The sequence below is a fragment of the Pristis pectinata genome, chromosome 3 (assembly GCF_009764475.1).
Source record: "Pristis pectinata isolate sPriPec2 chromosome 3, sPriPec2.1.pri, whole genome shotgun sequence".
NCBI lineage: Eukaryota > Metazoa > Chordata > Chondrichthyes > Rhinopristiformes > Pristidae > Pristis > Pristis pectinata.
In genome coordinates this window covers 51,557,003-51,578,045 of record NC_067407.1, presented here as the reverse complement: position 1 = coordinate 51,578,045, position 21,043 = coordinate 51,557,003, and the positions used below count along the sequence as shown (strand labels likewise).

The following is a 21,043-nucleotide window of genomic DNA, read 5'->3' as shown; positions in this document are numbered from 1 at the left end:
AATCTTTTACGATCATTTCTGTCACATCCTCCTTTTTTTTCTCTTGCCACTCATCTCCCTTTAAGTGTATTGTACACATTAAAAGAACACAAAAAACTAGGAGCAGGGATAGGGCACGTTCCCTCAAGCCTGCCCCACCATTCAATACAATCGCGATCTGCCAAGGTCTCAACCTGTAGCAGTTCCCCATAACCCTCAATTTCCTGACCTTACAAAAATTTACCCTCCCCACCCCCCTTTAAATACCTCCAGTGATATAACCCTCCACAACTCCCAGTGCAGATACTTTCAGAGATGCACCACCCTCTGTGAGGAGAAGTTCCTACACATCTCAGTTTTAAATGACCACCCCCCTTATCATGTACGTAACTAAGTCCCCTCATTTGATTCTCTCCCACTTCTGGAAGTGTAGTTATTAATACTTGGAATTTCCCAATTTCATTTTGAATCCAGTTAGCAGATTGCACCTAATCCTGGCTCCAATTCTTTGGAATATTCGCCACAGTTCTTCATTCTAGTTTCCTCATTTTTGATGAGCAATTTTACCTTCCTCCCCCTTCACCAAATCTCCCAATGTATTCTCTCAAGAAATGCGTTAAATTGTTTCTTGACCTTATTTCCTGTATTCACTTTGGTGATATTCCCCATTTGTTATAAAGATGCAGATTCTACTGGTTTCATTCACAGCAAAAGATTGACTGATTTCTATTATTCAAATAGATGGAAGGCTTCTTCGAAATTTTTTTTGAAAGATTTCAAATTACTACTTGCCAGGAACTAAATTTTGAGCTGGAAATGGCTGTTTATTACTTAAATGGAGTGGTCAGATAAGGATAAACAACACCTGAACCATTTTTCTTTGCAGGATATTAATACGTCACACTTTTATACTACTATTTTACACTAAAGTGGACTTCATTTTTTCTTCTAATTGTGGTTTCTTGTAAAAAGTGTTTAATTTGTTTATTTTATGTTTTTCTTGTGAATGCTGCTTATATGATGCCAAGTGCCTGTGATGCTGCTGCAAGTAAATTTTTCATTGCGCCTGTGGAAACATGTATTTGTGCACATGACAATAAACTTGACTTTGACTGACTTTCCTTTATTGTTCTTTGCTGTTGATATTGCTTTTTCATTCATTTTCTGGGATCTGGCCATCAATGACAAAGCCAACATTTACTGTCCATCTCTAACTGCCCTGTTAAAGTGCTGGTGAGCCACCTTCTTGAACAGCTGCAGTGCTTCTGTTGAAGGCATGACCACGGTGCTCCTGGGGAGGGAGTTCCAGGATTCAGGCACACCAGCAATGAAGGACTAATTCCAAGCCAGGATGGTATATGATATGAAGAAGACTTGCAAGTGGTGGCATTCCCATGCTCTTCCTGCCCTTGTCCTTCCTGCCAGTAGAGCTCATGGGCTCACAATAGAATCTATTCCACACTTGATACTGACCATTCTGCTTGGTGTACAAGTATGGAAATATGATACTGAACTAATAATCTTGACAGCCCTGGGCTAAAAATCAAGGAGACACCTGCTCAGTTTCCTTGGTGGGAATCTGAAAAAATGAATTCCACTTTGATAAAGAAAGTGCTGAAATTAGAAAGCTGAAATCAATGACAAAGAACTAGCAGATTCCCATCTCAAAAGAACACTGATCCATTGATGCCAGTCAGGAACAGTAGCCTACTACCCCCACAAGTCTGGTCTACAATTAACTCCAAACCTACACCAATGCAGTTGTTTTCAGAAAGTCATCTGAAGTGACCTACTTTGACATGCAGTTGTACAGTGTGAGATTATTGAATGTTATACAGAGGGATCTGCATGCTCTTCAACAGATAAGAACAGAATGTAGCAAGATTCCTGGAAAATGTATTGAATTTTAACCCCTTATTGTGATGAGATGAAGTGGAGGGAAGTTGTGCTTCAGCTGTGCGTGACTTGATTGAGACAACATGTGGAATAATGTGTATAGTTTGGTCTCATTAAAGAAAGGATATACTTGGAGGCAGTGCAGAAAAATCCACTGGATTGATTCCTGGGATAAGGCAAGATCGACCCTGTCCTCTTACTGAACTACTAGATCCTGAGGCACTTGACAGAGTAGATGCTGTGAGAATGTTGCCTATTCTGAGAGTCTGGCAGCAGGGTGCATTGCTTCAGAATAATGGGTCACCTAAATTAGTTTGAGGGGACATGATTTGGTTCTCTCAGAAGCTTGTCAATTTTTGGAAATCTCAGTACCAAAGATGTTGGATACCGAGTCTTTGAGTACACATTCAATACACATTGACGCAGAGGACAAGATTGCCACCAGGTTGCAAAGAATGAGGTGAACTTGGGGATTTTAAATCTGAAATGTTGATTGTTAAGGAAAGGAATAAAAGAAGCTGCGAAGGAGTTGATGTTTCAAAAATAATTAAGTGGAAGGTATTCATCAAAGCAATCTTTTCACTGCATGTATTGAAAGGTGAGATGGAACAAAAAGTTAAGTTCCTGAGAATGCTCCTTAATAATACCAATATAATGGCAAGATTGTGTAAGAACATGGTCAGAATTATGAGATTTGACTGTCCAGACAGCAAGCCATTTCCTGTATCCTGTCCATGGCTACAAAAAGTGAGGAGTTTCACATGATTTAAATGATAGCAATGAGGAAACTGAAATAAAAGCAGACTTCAGGAAGAACCAAAGGCTCCAATACTTGTGTAGAACTGTTCTGTTCCTTTAAATTGACAGTTCTCTGTGCACTGTAAGTTATGTTTTGATGCAAATCACTCTTGCCTGCTGCACATTTTTTTTCATCAGATAAGTGGCGCAGGCAGTAACTTGCCACAGAAGGCTGGAGGTTCAAATCCTACTCCAGAGAATCAAATTCATAATGTAGGTTGACACTCCAGTGCCGTGATGAAGAATTGCTGCTCAGAGTGAGTTATAACATTTTGGATCGAATGTTAAACAGAAAAGATTCAAAGAAGAAAACCTGACACATCCTGCTCGAAATGAGAAAGGATGAAAATTAATGCTGGTGAGACCCACGTCAAAATAAAACTTAAAAATCAAATAAAAGACGTATTTCTATCAGGTGGGATTGCATTAGTCCCAGCCCGAGTATTGCAGTCTCTCACGTGGCCACACAAAATGATTGCGACTCCAAATGCACTGCCATGGCCCTTCTACAAGGAGTGGGGAGACCATAGGCAGTGGGAACCAAGACCCTGGCCACACATTGCCATGATGGTCTTCCAGCGACTCTTGCTGTGAGAAGGCCTTTTCACCATTTCCAACAGTTGGAAATAATTAAAACGACCATACATTTTTAATGTGGTAATGACCCGTCCATCTGTTTTAATGATGTTGACAGAGAGATAAATATTCAGCAGGGCACCAGAGGTATATCCTCTGCTCTTCTTTGAAATAGTGCCATAGGATCTATCACATCCACCTGTGGAGTCAAATGAGACTTCTGTTTAACATCCGATCCAAAAGATGTCAACCCACACTGACAAGCAATTCTTCATCACAGAATGGGAGTGTCAATCTAGATTTTTCAACTCAATTCTCTAGAGTAGTATTCGAACCTCCAACCTTCTGTCTTGGAGACAAGTTACTTAGTGAACCACTTGGCTGATACAACGTTTGCACCAAGCAAGGGCGATTTACATCAAAAGCATAACCTGCAGTACACGGAGAATTACCCAGTTGAAGGAACTTAATAGTTCCCTGAAAGTACAAGAATCTTGCCGAAAAGATTTCTTCCTGAATTCAGCTTTTACTTCCAGTTTCCTCATTGCTCACATTCAAATCAGGTGAAACGCCTCATATCTTGAGCCCAGGGACAGGAAACAGGAAATGGTTTGCTGTCTGGACAGTCAAACCTCATAATTCTCAACATGTTCTCTCACAATCTTATTATATTGATATTATTGAGGAGCATTCAATGGAACTTAATTTTTTGTTCCATCTCACCTTTCAATACATGCAGTGAAAAGATTGCTTTGATGAATGCATTCTACTGTTTCCCAGCTTCTTTTATTCTTTGTCCAAACAATAAATCTATCAGACTTCAAACCTCTAGGCTCTGCTGCCAATTCACCTCATCCTTTGCAACCCGGTGGCAATCTTGAACTCTGCGTCAAGAAGTTTATCTTAAATGTATTCAATGACTCAGCATTCACATCTCTCTGGGGTTGCGATTTCCAAAGAACCACAGCCCAGTGAGAGAAGGAAATTATTCCCTGTCCGTCTAATTTGGGCAACAACTTATTCTGAAACCATGCGCCCCTGTACTAAACATTGTAAGAATGGAGAACATCCTCGCAGCATCTTTCCTGTCAAGCTCCCTCAGGATCTAAGAGTTCAGCATGAAGATAGGGTCAATCTTGCCTTATAAAACCATCCCATTATCCTGAGAATCAATCGAGTGGATCTTCTCTGCATTGCCTCCAAGTATATCTTTTCTTTAACAAGACCAAAACTGTACACAGTACTCCAAGAATTATACAGTCACACAGCACGGAAACAGGCCCTTCAGTCTATCCAAATCCTCCTCAACCATTAAGCAGCCATTTACAATGTCCTACGCTGATCTCATTTTATTCTCCCACATTACCATCAACTCCCCCAGATTCTACCACTCACCTACACAATAGCAACAATTTACAGTGACCAATTAAGCTAACAACCCACACATCTTGGCCACATGGAAGGAAACCGGAGCATACAGATGAAAACCACGTCTCCATTGAATCTCTACTGGTTGTGCTACTGTGCTGCCCTCAAGTTCTATCTCAATAGGATCCTGCACAGTTGCAGCAAAACTTGCCTCAGTTTGTATAAGATCCCCTTGCAGTAACAACTTAAAATTCAAAATGCCTTCCTGAATACTTACTGTACCTGCATGCTTTTTTTTAAAAGGACACCCAGATCTCTCTAACTTGCATTAAATATTCTCACACCATTTAAATAATATTCTGCTTTCCTACTTTTCTTACTGGAGTGGATAATCTCACAGCTCTCTGCATTGCACTCCATTGCTCTTTTTAGACAGGCATGGTCACAAGGGGTTGAATGGCCTCATTCTGTATCATAAATTTTCTATGATTGAATCTTCATTTGGTTTCTAAAAAAGGGAAAAACTGGCTCCTCCTGGTATCGGAAATGTAACTGAACGATTTAACTTCCCAATTCACTTCCTTGATCTTGAGAACTTTGTGATCTTACTCCCCCCTCCCAAAGGAAATTCCTTAATATTTCCTTGTGCTCGATTCCAGGTGTCTGGAATTATCATTGCTATTTTCTAATCCTCAAAAGGATAATAACACATTTGCTGTGATCGAGGAGCAGTCAACCTACACACAGTGCACTACATGTGGTTTGACCTTAAAAAAAGCAATAAAAGCTTCCTGATCTATGTTCCATTCATATCTCGAAATAATGTAGTACCTCATAGGACTTGGGAAGCATCATAAATTAACAAAACTTAATATTACAATAAAAGCAAATGCAAAGAATGATACATGCTGAAAACCCAAATTAATTTGCATTGTATTTGTTATAAATAGCTCTTTGAAAACATGAACACTCAAGTTGTGAACCTTCAATGCACCATAATTCAGGGAAGGCATCATCAGCAAGGTGGCAATGGGTGAAAGAAGCACCTTTGTGGACAGATAGCTCATTTACCCTGCATCCACAGATCACCCCATCTTCAGGGGTTGAGTACTTGCATTCCACAGACAGAGGTGTTTCCCCCATCACTCTGGCTCCTGGACAACAACTCACCATTCTACCATTCCTTCAACTAGTACCAGTTGCACTCGACTCCACTGAGTTTTCCAGCCATCGTGACATCACACCAAACCAGAGGGAGCCAGGACTTAACATGGATTCATCCCACTCCATTTGGCTGGGAACTTGCTGGCACCTCAGCTACCTCACTCTGTGGAGTGTGCCTGTGTAGCAGAGACAAAGGTCCTTCAATACAGAAGGGACCCAAGATGGCAATCTAGTTTCCAAAAAGTAATTTTGTTACATGCTATTTCTTATCATTCAGTTTTTTTAAAATGTAGATTGCTCATTTATTCAAGTTCAACTTTAGCACTCTGAGAAAGCTGCTTGCAAATTTAATCAGTGTTGCATCAGTTTGCTGGTAGCATCGCCTATGCCATGGAATAGAACATTTCAAATAACTTTTTTCATATTTTGTTTTAAATGGGCAGCATCAGTACATTGCACTGCTCGTCAGGAATTGTGGTTAAATGAATGCTTTGCTGCATTGCAGGTACACCAGATTGAGCACATTCTGCCTCCTTCCAGTGGCTGAATAGCTGGTGCCTGAATAAATATGGATTCAGTCCATTTAGTATGGACATGCTCTTTACTCTGTGACAACTCAAAGAAAAAAGCAGGGAGCAGCACCTGCTACTATATATATTGCCTTCTTCAACCATTTGACGTGATCAATCAAGGAGGAGTGTGGAACACCCTCCTCAAATTTGGCTACCCAGAGAAGTTCTGGGTGGATCAGGGTGGCGAATGTTGTCCCCTTGTTCAAAAAAGTTAGTAGGGATAGTCCAGGGAATTACAGACCGGCAAGCCTTACGTCTGTGCTGGGCAAGCTGTTAGAAAGGATTCTAAGGGATAGGATCTATGAACACCCGGAGAATAATGGATTGATTAGGGACAGCCAGCATGGATTTGTGAAGGGAAGATCTTGCCTCACAAGCCCGATAGAGTTCTTTGAGGAGGTGACGAGGAAGATTGATGAGGGTAGTGCGGTGGATGTGGTCTATATGGATTTTAGTAAGACGTTTGATAAGGTACCTCATGGTAGGCTTCTTCAGAAGGTCAGAGGCCAAGGGATCCAGGGAAGCTTGGCTGTGTGGATTAGGAATTGGCTTGCCTGTAGAAAGTAGAGGGTTGTGGTGGAAGGAGTGCCCTCGGATTGGAGGGCAGTGACTAGTGGTGTCCCGCAGGGATCGGTTCTGGGACCTCTACTTTTTGTGATATTTATAGATGACTTAGATGAGGGGGTGGAAGGCTGGGTTAGTAAGTTTGCGGACGACACTAAGATCGGCAGTGTTGTGGATAGTGTGGAGGGCTGTCAGAACTTACAGAGGGATATTGATAGGATGCAGAGCTGGACTGACAAGTGGCAGATGGAGTTCAATCCGGAGAAGTGTGAGGTGGTACACTTTGGAAGGACAAACTCCAGGGCAGAGTACAGGGTAAATGGCAAGGTACTTGGCAGTGTAGAGGAGCAGAGGGATCTGGGGGTTCATATTCACAGTTCACTGAAAGTTGTCTCACAGGTGGATAGAGCAGTTAAGAAGGCCTATGGGATGTTAGCTTTCATAAGTCGTGGGATTGAGTTTAAGAGCCGCGAAGTGATGATGCAGCTTTACAAAACTCCAGTTAGACCACACTTAGACTACTGTGTTCAGTTTTGGTCACCGCATTATAGGAAGGATGTGGAGGCGTTGGAGAGGGTGCAGAGGAGATTTACCAGGATGCTGCATGGATTATGAAATATGGAATATGAGGAGAGGCTTAAGGTGCTAGGGCTTTATTCACTGGAAAGGAGGAGGATGAGGGGAGACATGATAGAGGTATATAAAATATTGAGAGGAATAGATAGAGTAGACAGCCAGCGCCTCCTTCCCAGGGCACCAATGCTCAAGACGAGAGGGCATGGCTTTAAGGTTATGGGTGGGAGGTTCAGGGGAGATGTCAGGGGGAGGTTTTTCACCCAGAGAGTGGTTGGTGCATGGAATGCACTACCTGGGGTGGTGGTGGAGGCAGATACATTGGACAGGTTCAAGAGTTTGTTGGATAGGCACATGGAGGAATGTGAGATAGAGGGATATGCGGGAGGAAAGGTTTAGATAGTGTGAGGGTGGTTTGATGGACGGCACAACATGGTGGGCCGAAGGGCCTGTTTTGTGCTGTATGGTTCTATGGTTAAGTTCAGACCATGATATTAACCACTGGGTCTGCAACAGAACCAATCTCAGTGAAGAGCAGTATCAAACAAGACTGTCCCAATGCTTTTACTAATCTCTCACTGCAACATTGTAGCTCACCTCCAATAAACTTCCCAGGGAGCTAATCTTCAGAACTAACGAGAAATCTTTCAACCTACGGCAAATGCACTCCAGAACCAAGGTCACTTGAACCTCAGTAGTCGAGCTATCGTATGCAGGTATTGCTTGCGTTTGCGTATACCGAAGGCAGAGTTCCAAGCCACCAGTGACTTATTCACCAAAGCATGCGAGAGGATGGCCTTACACTTAACATCTACAATTCGATGGTCCTCCACCAACCTGCCACCACTACACCACAATGCCCTCTGCTAATATAGTTCATGACGAGACCCTGGAGAACATGGACTACTTCCCCACCCTGGAGCCACATCTCGGTGAAAGTAGACATCGATGATAAAATTCATCAACGTAGCAGCACAGCCTTTAGTTGATTGTGGAAAAGGGTATTTGAAGATCAAGACCTCAGACCTGGCACAAAATTCTTGGTCTACTGGACATCAGTGATCCCTGCCCTCCTGTCAACCTCTGAGACCTGGACCACCTAGACCACCTACAGCAGGCACCTCGAGGCACTAGAAAAATAACCCCAATGCTATTTCCATAAAATCCTCCCAAATATACTGGACGGACAAGTCAACCATTATCACATCTTCTCCCAGGCCAACACCCCCAGCACTGAGGCACGAGTTACTCTCAGTCAGCTACATTGAGCAGGCTATGTTGTTCACATGCCCAACACCAGCCTCCCAAAACAGATGCTCTGTTCCAAGTTCTGTCAATGGAGGAGGTGACCAGGTGGATGGAACAAAAGATTCAGCAATCTGTTCAAAGCTTTCTTGAAGAAGTGCAACATCCCCGCTGACTTCTGGGAACTGCTGGCCCATGACTGCTCAAAAGGCACTTGGGATGATATCGAGAAACTCGAGTCTGTGCGTTAGAGATGCACAGAGGCCCTGCAAAGCCAGCATAAGTAGCACACCACCTGACCACCTACCCACCCATCTGCCCCATCTATGGGAGAACCTGCCACCTTAGAACCTCACAAATTTGGAGTGAAGTAAGTTGCCTTCAATTCTGAGGGACTGCTGAAGAATAAGGACTGATCACAACCAAAATCAGATCAGGAGTGAGTAAAACAAACAGCCAAACCTTTTCACAATAGAAATCATTTTCATACATCTGTCTGTTTTCTCTAAAATATATCCCCAAATATTGTTTAGGACAAGAGTTTAGAATGACCAGATTACCATTTCTGCTTCTACACTTCAACTAAGTCCACTTACCTCATCTGCTATAAACCTAATCATCCAGAATTCTCTGTTCCAAGATGATCCTGACTGACTTCCTCTGTTTACCCTCCATAACCAGAAATTATCTATCACTCTTAGCCTAACAGACCAAGACTTACCCAATAACCATGTACTCACTGACTGATAGTAGCCACTAGTTAACAAATACATCAGTTATAAAGTCCTTCTCCTCATTTCCCTTCGTTATCTTTTTAATAACTTCCTGCCCTTCAGTACTCTGAGATATCTGTACTGGAATTCCCTCCTAAAGTATCTCCACTACTCCTCATCTCCTTAACGTTCCTTACAATCTATCCAAATATAGAGATTGGTGTCAACCTTTTCACCGATTCCTACTTTTTTTTTTACAATATAAGATTCATTTTACATTTGTGTTTTGCTTTTATTTCTCGGATTTTATGTTTATCACTAGTTCGCTGGATAAGGATTTCATCCTTTTAATTAAATGAGTTGATTGGAAGGTTACTTTACTTCACAGTACCGTGCACATGGAACAATACATTGATAACATGATTATACACAGCAACTGTTTCAGTTAAAAAAAATAGCCACTCAGGACTACTGAAAAAACAAAAGCAATATCCTTCAAATAAACAAATCAGCCATCTTGATGAAAGTGCAAAGACAACCATCTGTGTCTTTTCATCTAATATTGTATCGACAGACTCGGCTCCAATAGCTTCATGTTCAGCCAATTTATTTAACAAGGAAATGAAGTTCAACAGGTAACTAAGATCAAAATTTGAACTCACATTCAGTTCTGAATGTATGCTAATAAAAGGAATAATAGAATTGAAAATGTTGCAAACAGTGGCAGCTGAATTTAACTTCACTTTCTGTTAAGTACCACAATTTGCTCACCATCAGCTCTTTTACTGAACATAATGCAATAAAACTTTCAGCTTTTCAAAAGTAAATAGTTGTGCGAAAGAAGTTAAGATAAATAACAAAGAGGTATTATTTAACTATCACACAGTGGACTGCCAAATTCAAAACTAAAGCAGGAAATGAAAGGTTTTTGTGGATTACTTAAATATAAAATACCAGGGAGTCCAGTTTGTTTTCACCTTTGGCACACACAACTAGGCTAACGTCAGAAAATATTAGAATATCAATTGGACTCTAAAGCAAGCAAATGCAAAAGTAAACCTACCAGGCTGAGATTGACAGGAGTATTTGGCAATGGTACATCATGCTTGTATAATGTTTGCAAAATATCATTCAAGTCATTTTCCTGCAAGTAAAATGAGAACAATGTTTTCACAAACTGGTAAAAGTCAGATATTTGGAATTCGTCTTAAGTGGAATCAAGAACTAAAAATTTAGGGAAAGAATTTAGCAGAAACAATTTTTTGTGCACCATCCCATTGATGGAACAATTCAACCTTCTAAGTATAAGTGCTATCTGTAATTATTTTCTTCACCCAAATCAAAAAGCAAAGTTTTTTTTTTGAAAAAGATCACTAATCTCTTTCAGAAGAAAATATTAGATATCCATTAGATATTAATTAAAACAATGAAAATAAAATTACATTTACATCCATAGATTTATTTCAGGCACCCTTCTGTATCTATACATTAAACCAGATTGACATCTTACATTTAATTTGGCACTAGCACTTCCAAATTTTACAATCCACTGGGAGTAAAAGGCAGTGCTGGTCACTGATGAGGAGCAGGAACACATCACAATGAGGTGTGAGAGCCACGGAACCACCTCGGTATTGATTGGGATACCACAAAAAGAACTGGGGTGGTGGGGTGCAGAGTGGGAGGAATTTCTTAAGAGTGTTGATAAGAACTTCCTTGATCAGTGTGCTATTGCGTTAGTGAGGAAATAGGCACAAATGGATCTGGTTCTGGAGAATGAGCTGAACTAAATGGACCAAACATCATAGAAGGAACACTTGGGGAATGGTGATCATAGTATCAAAAGGTTTGGATGAGTCATGGAAAAGAGGAAGGATTAAGCTACAGCAGAACTTTATAACTGAAGGAGCACTAACTTCAGTAGGATAAGAGGGGATCAGGTCCAGATTACCTGAAGTTAAAGATTGGCAGAGGAAACACTTGGCAGCCTTCAAAGAGGAGATGGCTCATATATGGTCAAGGAAATTTCCCATGGGGCGAACCAATGCCTGAGTTCCCGAACAAAGAAAGAGACAGAAAGTAACATAATGCAAAAAGTGGATGTATGACTCCCATCAGTTTGAAAATACAAGTGAAAATGTGGCTGAATACAGTAAACACAGAGGGGAAGTGAGAAAATAAAAGAGAATATCAAAGTAAATTAGCATTTAACATAAAAAGAAATCCAAAAGTTTTCAATGACATATAAATGTTAACCAGGTATTAAAAGGAGCAGGCCTTATGAGCTATCAAAAAGATCCCTTCACGTGAAGCTGGAGGCATGTTTGAGATATTTGGTGAATAATCTGAAACAGCCTTTACCAAGGAAGAGGATGCAATCAAAGTGTCAGTAAAAGGAGAAGTTACAGAGATAATGGATGGACTGAGAAAGGAGGACCTGCCCAGAGAGGGGAAGAGGTGGGGGAGAGGAGAGAGGTGGGGGAAGTGGGGGACAGGGAAGAGGTAGGAGGGGGAGAGGGGGAGCTTCCGGAGCAGAGGAGTGGGGGAAAGGGTGAGGGGGGAAGGAGGGAAGGAGGGACAGCCCCAGAGAAGATACCTGTAATGAAAGTGAATTCATCACAAAACAAATCAACCACCATAGGCCTGGCAGGAACAATAACAAAAATGGGCATTTACAGATGTCTGAATAAACAACAGACAACCAGCACATGTGTGTTAATCTGATTGTTTTTGAATGGGTTACAAGGAGGGTTGATGAAGGCAATGTGATAGAAGTTAGATGTGTGAATTGAAAAAATCCCAAATAAATTGAAGCACATTATTGAAGGAACAGATAAGGAATTGACAGAGAGAGAAAACACAGCTGTCATAAAAGTTTGTTCTTCAAACTGGAAGGAGGAGGCATTTCAGGATCTGTCATGGTGAGTGAGAAGGGCCAATTGGACCATACATCAGAGGAAAAATACGAAGGGAGCAGAGGTTGGTGCAGGGACCACTGCTACTTCATTAATGACCTGGATGCCGATGTGTGGCACAAATACGACAAAGATTTTAACTGTGGTAAACAGCAAGGAGAATGCCAATAGACTTCAGGACTGCTGGAATGGGCAGATGAAATTTAATACAAGGAAGTGTGAATTGAAATATTTTGACAGGGAGGAGGAGGAGAACCAGTATAGACGGAATGGCATATTTCTAAATCGGATTTCAGAGCAGACAACCATGGTGTATATGCGCTGAAATCTTTAAAGGTGATGGCATGATACATTGAGAAAGTGGTTTATGAAGTATTTGGGATAGTGGGCTTCACAAACAGTGACACAGTATAAAAGTCAGACGGATACAATGAACCTTTATAAAACACCAGTTAGCCCACAGTTGGGTATTGGGTCCCTTTCTAGGCACCACGCCTCAGGAAAGACGTAAAGGACCAAAAGAGAATGCAGTTAAATTTACTAAAATGGTTCCAATACGAGGGATTTCAGTTGTGAGGATTAACTGGTGAAACTGGGATTGTTCTCCTTGCAGTGGAGAAGCTCAAGAAGGGATTTACAGATCTGTACAAGCTCTTGACAGGCTTAGGTGGAACAAATAAAGTGGAAGTGTTCCCAGTAGCAGAGAGGTCAAGGACCAAAGGACATGATTTTCAAGTGGCGAATGATCAAGGCGTGAAGCAAGGGTTTTCAAAGCATCAAGTGTTTATGATCTGAAATGCCCTGCCTGAAAATATCATGGATCCAGTTTCAATTGTGGCTTTCAAAAGGCTAGGTAAATATTTGAAAGCAGAACATCTGCAGGTCAATGAGGGAAAAGCAGCCAAAAGCAATTGCCTGGACTGTTGTTGCATGGTCATCTTCCATACTGAATATTTCCAAGATTTGAATTGGGCCAGGTTATCAGCTAAATAGCACAGACCAGAGACTACCTGGAGAACAAAACCGAGGAGTAGCAGCAACTTCCAATGTAACCCTTTAATCCTTTCAAATCACTACCATATGGTAAGCAGGATGTGCTTTCAGGACAGTTCTCAACAGCTTTTCAAATTAAGTCAGTAAAAGCATGGTAATGCTCAGACCATTTGCAAGCTTATCTTAGTCAGTACACGAGCTCTTGGAATCGATATTTTGTTTCTTGTGGCAAATTGAGGGAAAATTAAGAGTTAATCAAAATGGAACGGATCTTGTGAAGAAATATTGGCAGTCAGCTGGCTAACTGCTGACATTTCCCGGTCTAAATGACAGCAACCTCAGACTTTCTACATGGACACAGAATCCTAAAATTGCTGTCAGCTGTTTGCGGTATTTTTCCCAGAAAGCATAATGAAGTTGAACTTCACATGGAGTCCGGGAATCCACTTGAACAATCTGTGCGAGGGTTAGGCCTGGCAAAGGGGGCTTTACTCTAATGATTTCAGTGGAGAGTGGATAAGCAATAGTTAAGTAATTGTGTTTATAGGTAGTTTTGACTTTAAATGTTTGTGTTTTAAGTGTATTATTCTTCTTCCATTTCAAAAACAACTACTTTTAATAGTTTGAATGGATTGCAAATGTTTCTGAATGTGAATAACATTCATAATTCTGCAGAGCTCCAACAGTCAGCTAAGCAAGAGTGCATGGTTTAGTGGGTTATTTAAGATTTAGCCGGTTGTGTGACAATGGGGCTTCATCTGATGCACTACTGTGATGGCCAGTTGTTGCACTGGTAAGAAGGCTCACTTAAGCCAAGCTTTTGTTGAAGGAATAGCCCAAGATCAGAGTGAACTTTTTTGTCCCCCCCCCCCCCCCACCCCCCAGAGTCACTGGGAAGTACAAGTGATTCACTGCAAATTATGGATCATTATCACAGAATCACTTAACATTCAATTATTGGTAATACAAATACTTCCTATAAGTGTTTCATGCTCTATTATTGCTGTAGTTCAGTGAACTAAACTTAAAGAATGTCCAATAAACATGTTATTGATTAATAATTGTTAACCAGACACTGTCACATACATGAAAATAATCATCCATGTGCTTGGTTAGGTCAGAGATGCATTTTCAATTTGTCCATAGATGTGGGCAAGTAGTCATCTGTTGGTTCAAGTTACAATTCTAATTTCATCTTACAGTGTTCCATTCTAACTTCAAAATTACATCCTCTTGCTCCTAGAATTTTGTAGGACTTGAAATTTTACACTCAAGTTTGTTGGTGAGATTATGGCAATAAATGGAAATAGTGCCATTTGAGTGTCACATAATTTAACAAGTTTAATGAACCATGAAAAGTAAGAGGCACAAGCAAATATTTTACCTGTTCTTTAACCAGAAGATCTGCCAACGTGTTCAGCAGCTTGTAGTAAACTTCAAACCAAGGCAAATAACTGGAAAAGATTACAAGATATTCACTAAGTCATAAATGCATAATATAATTACTCTTCATCTCACTTGAAATGATACTAATACAGAAATCTCCTTGTGAACGAGTTCTGAAGTAAAAGCAGATACAAAAATAGAAACTTTGTGAAAAGACATGCACGGTATTATTTGTCAGCAAAAAGCAAAATGATAGTTGATATGCCGACTTCATTTCAGATTTTGTGCTGTTTTCCCTCTACTTTTATCCCTCAACATCAACTTCTATATCAAGATAACACTGCTGATGGTTTTAAAAATCCTTTTCCACAATGAAAATTAACTGTTTAAATATCTTCGATGTAGTCATTTTGTTACCTTTAATATTAAAATTAAAATTCTCCTAATGTATTAAAGGTTAAAATGAAATGAGCCACCAGATGCATATACAATAGATCGCAAATCATTAACCATATGTAAATCAGTGTAAATTTAGTTGCTGAATTATTCAAAGTATTTTATATATTTCCTCCAAATTAGGATCATGTACTAAAAACACCCAATGATTAAAACTGAATCTTGGCACTTCCCACCTAAAATTACTTACTTCAGAACGGAACAGAATCACTTCTGTACCCAGTTTCAAGTGAATTTACATTTCCATAAATTGGTCTGTGTGTTTCAAATGGCAAATCCAGATCTTGCTTTTTCCCGCACCCCCCCCCCCCCCCCCAAACCTTTTCAGACAGCTCCATTCCCTTTCTGTGTCTGACTCCAAATGCGGCCATAGGCTTTATGTACACTTCCATGGTGTATTCACAGTATGCCTGCTTCACCTCATGAACCTAGTGTCAACCTGAACAGTGGACTGTTCTCTTCCTATACTCTATTTAAAGTCACGTTAAACCAGTATAACCCAAGTTCCTTTTTTAATTCACTATTCATGTCACAAGCCTTACTGAATGTGTTGTCCTCATTTTTTTCTCTTGGCCACATCTCTCAACCTCATACAACTTTACCATTGTTCACTTCTCTCTTCTGGGATACTTTGTCATACCAGTCCCAAATTCAAGTTCCCACTATTGCTATAGCTTTGAAGGTTATGCATTCAAGTCCCATTACAGAGCTCAGAGCATAAACATCTAGGCTGGCACTCTATTGAGTTAATGTTGCACTCTTAAAGGTGCCATCTTTCTAATGAGCCATCAAACCAAAGCTCCATCTGTTCTCTTATTTATAAGCAAAGCACCCCAATGCACCACCTCACATCTCAAGGAAGATATCCACAGTTCCCTGGCCATTTTACCATCCCTTAATTAACATCACTGTAAGAATAAAATACATCTTATCATTATCATATTGCTGGTTGTGGGAGCTTTCCCTGCACATGTTGTCCTATATTAAACAACTGCTTGTCAACGTTATTTCAGTGGCTGTGAAGTACTGTGGGGCATTCAGAAAGGGACATGAAACCCTCTCATTTATTTTATTCTCCTGCCAACATCCTTACCTTGCAGTTCCTTGGAATAAACTTAAATACCCACTGAGACACCTGTCACTGCCACCTTCAGGAACAACAACCCCAACTCCTTCATCCTTTTTCACTTATCTTCCCTCCCGGCACATTCCTTGAAAGCTACCGACAATAACTTCCTTTCAGCCTGCTTTGTCTAGTTCCCCTACTGGCAAACTACTGAGTGTCCCTATCTTAATCCCCTAGATTGCCCGTTCAGTTTCAAAAAGACTCGGTCAAATGCAAAACCAAGATAGATGTCTTGTTTTCAGTCCTCTTGCATGATTCATATAATCTAAACAAAATCTCCCCTTTGAAATGCTGCTGTGCTGGGGAGAGGCTCTTTCAAGTACTGCTTCCCTTTGGTCACCAGGTTCAATGTTCCACAATTCCCTGCTCATCATCTGCCCACCAACTCACTTCTCAGTCGTTACAACTTACTGCCTATCAGATGCACTGCAGGTGCCTTCTTGAGCCTTGGGGCTCCTGTAAAATGTCTGAGCTTCTTACTTATTTTCCCAGTGGAGTCCACCAACACTTTACATCTACTTGCACAAAAGAAACACCTTCAGATTTGGGCTGTGTCTTACACTCATGCAATCCTCCTGAACTCTGTTCATTTAATGCTCTTCACTGCCATTTATCCCTGCACAAATGCCTTGTAATACAAAATAAAACCAAGATGCATTGCCACCTCCCACCATTAATTTCTCTACTTTACTTAAACAGAAAGAATTTGTAACCATTCTTTGGCATTTCTAAGCCCTTCACATCCCAAATTGGCCTTCAAAAAGTTGGTTTGCAATTGCACGCTTCCTGCTTTAAGTAAATCCCTCTGTCAGCTGTGTGCCAGTCCCAACCCTACTGACAGCAATAAATACAACTTCCAATGCAACAGATGTGCTGTCTTTTCCAATTACTCAGACTAGTAATGGAAACCTTGAAATCTCTAAATTATCCTAATACCCATTAGTTCACTAATGTCCTTCAGGGAAGGAAATATGCCATCCTTACCCAGTCTGACTTACAACCGACTCCAATTCATGGGTAATTATTACTGGGCCACAAATGCTGGTCTTGCCAACAACGTCAACATCTCATGAACAAATTAATAAAATAACTCCCACGGAATTTCTTCTGACACAATGAAGGCATAATGCTAACTATTATCAAAGCATGAAGTCTTCTGAATTTAAACTGCTCCAACTATAGGATTTGCCTGCACAATATTAACAAAAGTTTTGATTATTGGCAACTGTTTACCACTTGATGGTTTGAATTTATGTTACTTTAATTGATATGATAAAGCACTTTGGGTTCAGCACAGACACTGTGTATAGAAGAGTGCTTTTGGTTCATCATTTCAATTACTTTTGAAGTTACTATTACATTAAATATCAATTCTAAGTCCCAAGAGCAGGTTCCTGAGCACCATCATTCTATTCTCATTGATATGGGGGATGCTTTGTGAGGAGTGATGGGAATTCTGCTGTAAAACTATCCAAGGAAAGACTCCAGATGTGCTTTCCCAGCTCCAGGCAAAGATCCTGCATCACCCTTTCCAACTGGCTCATCTCCCACTGATATTTAAACCACATGCTTATGGTTGTGAGGGGAGAGCAAGCAGGGGAGCTCCACACCGCTGTAAGGATTCTCTGCTCAGTAGCAGTTGTGATGGTCTATAAATCATGAGAGTCCGTGGTCCTCCTCAGGCAGAGCAAGGCCGGCACACAAAGCAGTGAGATGGAAGGATCACAATTGTGCTCACACCCTTTGAAGTGCTCCAGGCTGCTCTTTAGAATTGCTGAACCTAAATCTAGCATCGGAAATTGAAGAGAACCATGCCACTCCCCTGTGGATTAGACTGAGAGGAATGAAGTCTGCAGCTTTTTGAGTGGAACAGTTGACATACAGGGTTCAGCTCACCTCCCCATATCTCACCACATGTGGAGACCGAGAGAGGTTTGTCTCTGCACTTTCTCACTCCTTGACACTGAGCTCTGAATTTATTCAGAATTGCCATAGAATTGATCAATATGCCAATCTGTACATTGTGTAAGAGGGCATCTTTTAAAAATGACTGCAATGAACCCTTCAGACCAGCTGCTACCTTCACAGTAGAAGACAGTGCAGTTTTCAACACAATCAAAACACAGAAGATTTCTGGTTGTATTTTCAACAAACGTTAGCTATTGCTTCCCTGTAGAGCTCCAAACTCTGAACAGCAATCACACTCTCAACCCGCAAATGTGATTCCTGCAAAAAGAATATACACCTGGGACATAACAAAAATGGAATTACAAACTCTTCCTGGTGGTCCAGTGGTTGGGTGAATGCCACAGAAAAACTGCACACAATTGATTCAAATTTAAAAACAAATACTTCTAGTTCTTCAGAAACTCTGAACTCTGTAAATGTTGATCATAGCTGGCTGTATTGCTACAAGAGGAACATTTGTTTCTAGCCCAAGGCATATGGCCCATGATGAAAGGATGTCTATTGTTTAGTTTGAAGATTAAATAAATTCTACTCCCCAAAAATGTGGTCTTAATTAACTAAGAAAAAAAAGAATCATGAAATTTCTATTATCTGAAAATAATATAAATGGAGGTATCACACAGGTAGATAATAGTGTTTGCTTCTGTTTGGTTGGCAAGGCTACACAGATTTAACTACATCTGTATTTCACTGCTTGCAGAAGCACTAAGGATAAGTCTGAGTAGAATTATAAATGCTTCATCAATAAGGACTGATAACACGAACAAAAATTAAAGAACAGCAATCAAAAGTAAAAGTTAAACATACCTCAGAGGCTTCTGATCAACAGATCACATTTTATAGCATGGATTAAATTCAATACAACCATCTCCAACACTATTCCATCAGAAAGGTTCATCTCACAATATATCCAGTTTCAAAACTTAATGTCAAGTATTAAATATTAGAAATGGAAATTTGTGAAGGGCTTGATGCTCCAATACAATGGACAGAAACTTTAGTCAAGTTTGCTTTAAAAGAAAACTGATGATAAAGAAATTCAAATGCTTCCAAGAGAAGCAATAGAGAATTGGATTTTAACACCACTTTCCATGACATCAGGACATCCTGAAGTAGTCTCAAACTATTAAAATATTTTGAAGCATAATCACCATTGTAATGCAGGAAACATGGCAGTCAATTTGTGCACATCATTCATTGTGTTGCCGGAGGGATAAATATTGGCCTGGACACCAGAATTCTACCCATTTTTAATAGTACCTCGGGATTTTTTTACTTCTGTTTGAGATAGCAGCTGGTTTAACATCTCAAATGAGAGACAGTACTTCTGACAGTATCTCTGATAGCACAACACTCCTTCAGTGCTGCACAGAGATGAGCTTCGATAGCCTTGTCAAGATTCTGTTGTGAGAGCTAATCCGTAAACTAGTGATTCACAGAATACAACCACTGAGACATACCTAACTAATCTTGAAAGCAACCTCAAAAACAAAGCATAATTTATACAATGGATGATTTTTAATTTAGGATCCTATCAACAATGGCATGACGATCTTAATTTAGAACATTTTATTGAGGTATTTATCCTTTTGATTTCACACAGCTAGCACTTTTCAATCCCCAGCAGTTACCTTTGAGTGCAACAAGTATTTTCATCTGATTAAAGCAATGACAGTAAATATCATCTAATATTACATTCAGTCACTATGCATGTCAGTGCAAAATAAGGGATTTTCAGATTCCACTTTTGACGCTGGATTAATCAGTCTGATTTGTTTCATGATTTATAATTTTTAATTTTTTTACCCTGATTCAAAGATGATGTATAAACAAAGTTTTGTACTTCAGTGTCATACTAAGCTGTCAAAATTTATCTACCAGTGTATTTATTCCTTGATTTTTTTCCTACTGTAAAAACAAGACCTAATGGTTGTAAAATATTTTAAATTGTATGAAACTGTCAAGTTTAAATAGCATGACATTTTTATAAAAATCTTAAAGGACAGTATTTTGAGGGGGGCACTTCCACCATGAAGTTAATTTCTGACAACTTCAAAAATTATGTAGACACTGAAACAGTTTATTTTTTAAATCAAGGTTCTATAAACTCATTTTTAATCCTCATACATTTCAACCATCATTTCAGGAAGGTCAACCTATGCATTAAGTACTAAGTTGAGAAGTCAATTAAATACATAGTTCTACCATCAGTCACTTATCAGTGCAGAGGAGTCTTTTTGCAAAACATGAAGCAGCTTATCTGAAGGTGGAGGAGGATAATATGCAAGCAAGTAGACTGTGTCTTCTTCGTCTCCCCTGTAAATGCAGCTGCTTTTGAGAAACTTGGTTAACATGGAATGCACTTCTGAAGCTGAATTACTTTTTGACTCATGAACAAATCGTTTCCATGATATGGTGGGAGAGGTGAGTTGTGGTTTTACACAAGGGGCAAATCTATCTCTGTCCTGAGATCACTGGTCGTCAGAGCTCTGGATTCCAACGTTTCTTCTGGTGTGGCCCAGGCCAGTGCAGGACCTTTCACAGAGTCATACAGCATGGAAAATGGTCCTTCAGCCCATACCTGTCCATGCCAACAAAGATGTATGTTCAAGCTAATTCCATTTCCCAGTACTTGGCCCATATCCCTTGAAACTCTTGTCATCCATATACCTTTCCACATACTTAAATGTATCTAATGTACCTGCTTCAACCACTTCCTCCAGCAGCTGGTTCCATATATCTATCACCTGC

At 40.2% G+C, this 21,043-nt stretch overlaps 1 protein-coding gene across 2 annotated transcripts in view; it reads right to left on the bottom strand.

The window, feature by feature from the left end:
• dennd1b (DENN/MADD domain containing 1B) overlaps nt 1–21,043 on the bottom strand; it is a 239,983-nt gene that overhangs the window by 100,907 nt on the left and 118,033 nt on the right. For both annotated transcript variants that reach the window (XM_052012640.1, XM_052012641.1), the window contains exons 6-7: nt 14,741–14,810; nt 10,512–10,592 (exon numbers count right to left, since the gene is read on the bottom strand). In XM_052012640.1, the coding sequence (XP_051868600.1) occupies nt 10,512–10,592; nt 14,741–14,810 (151 nt within the window). The remainder of the gene's footprint in view (nt 1–10,511; nt 10,593–14,740; nt 14,811–21,043) is intronic.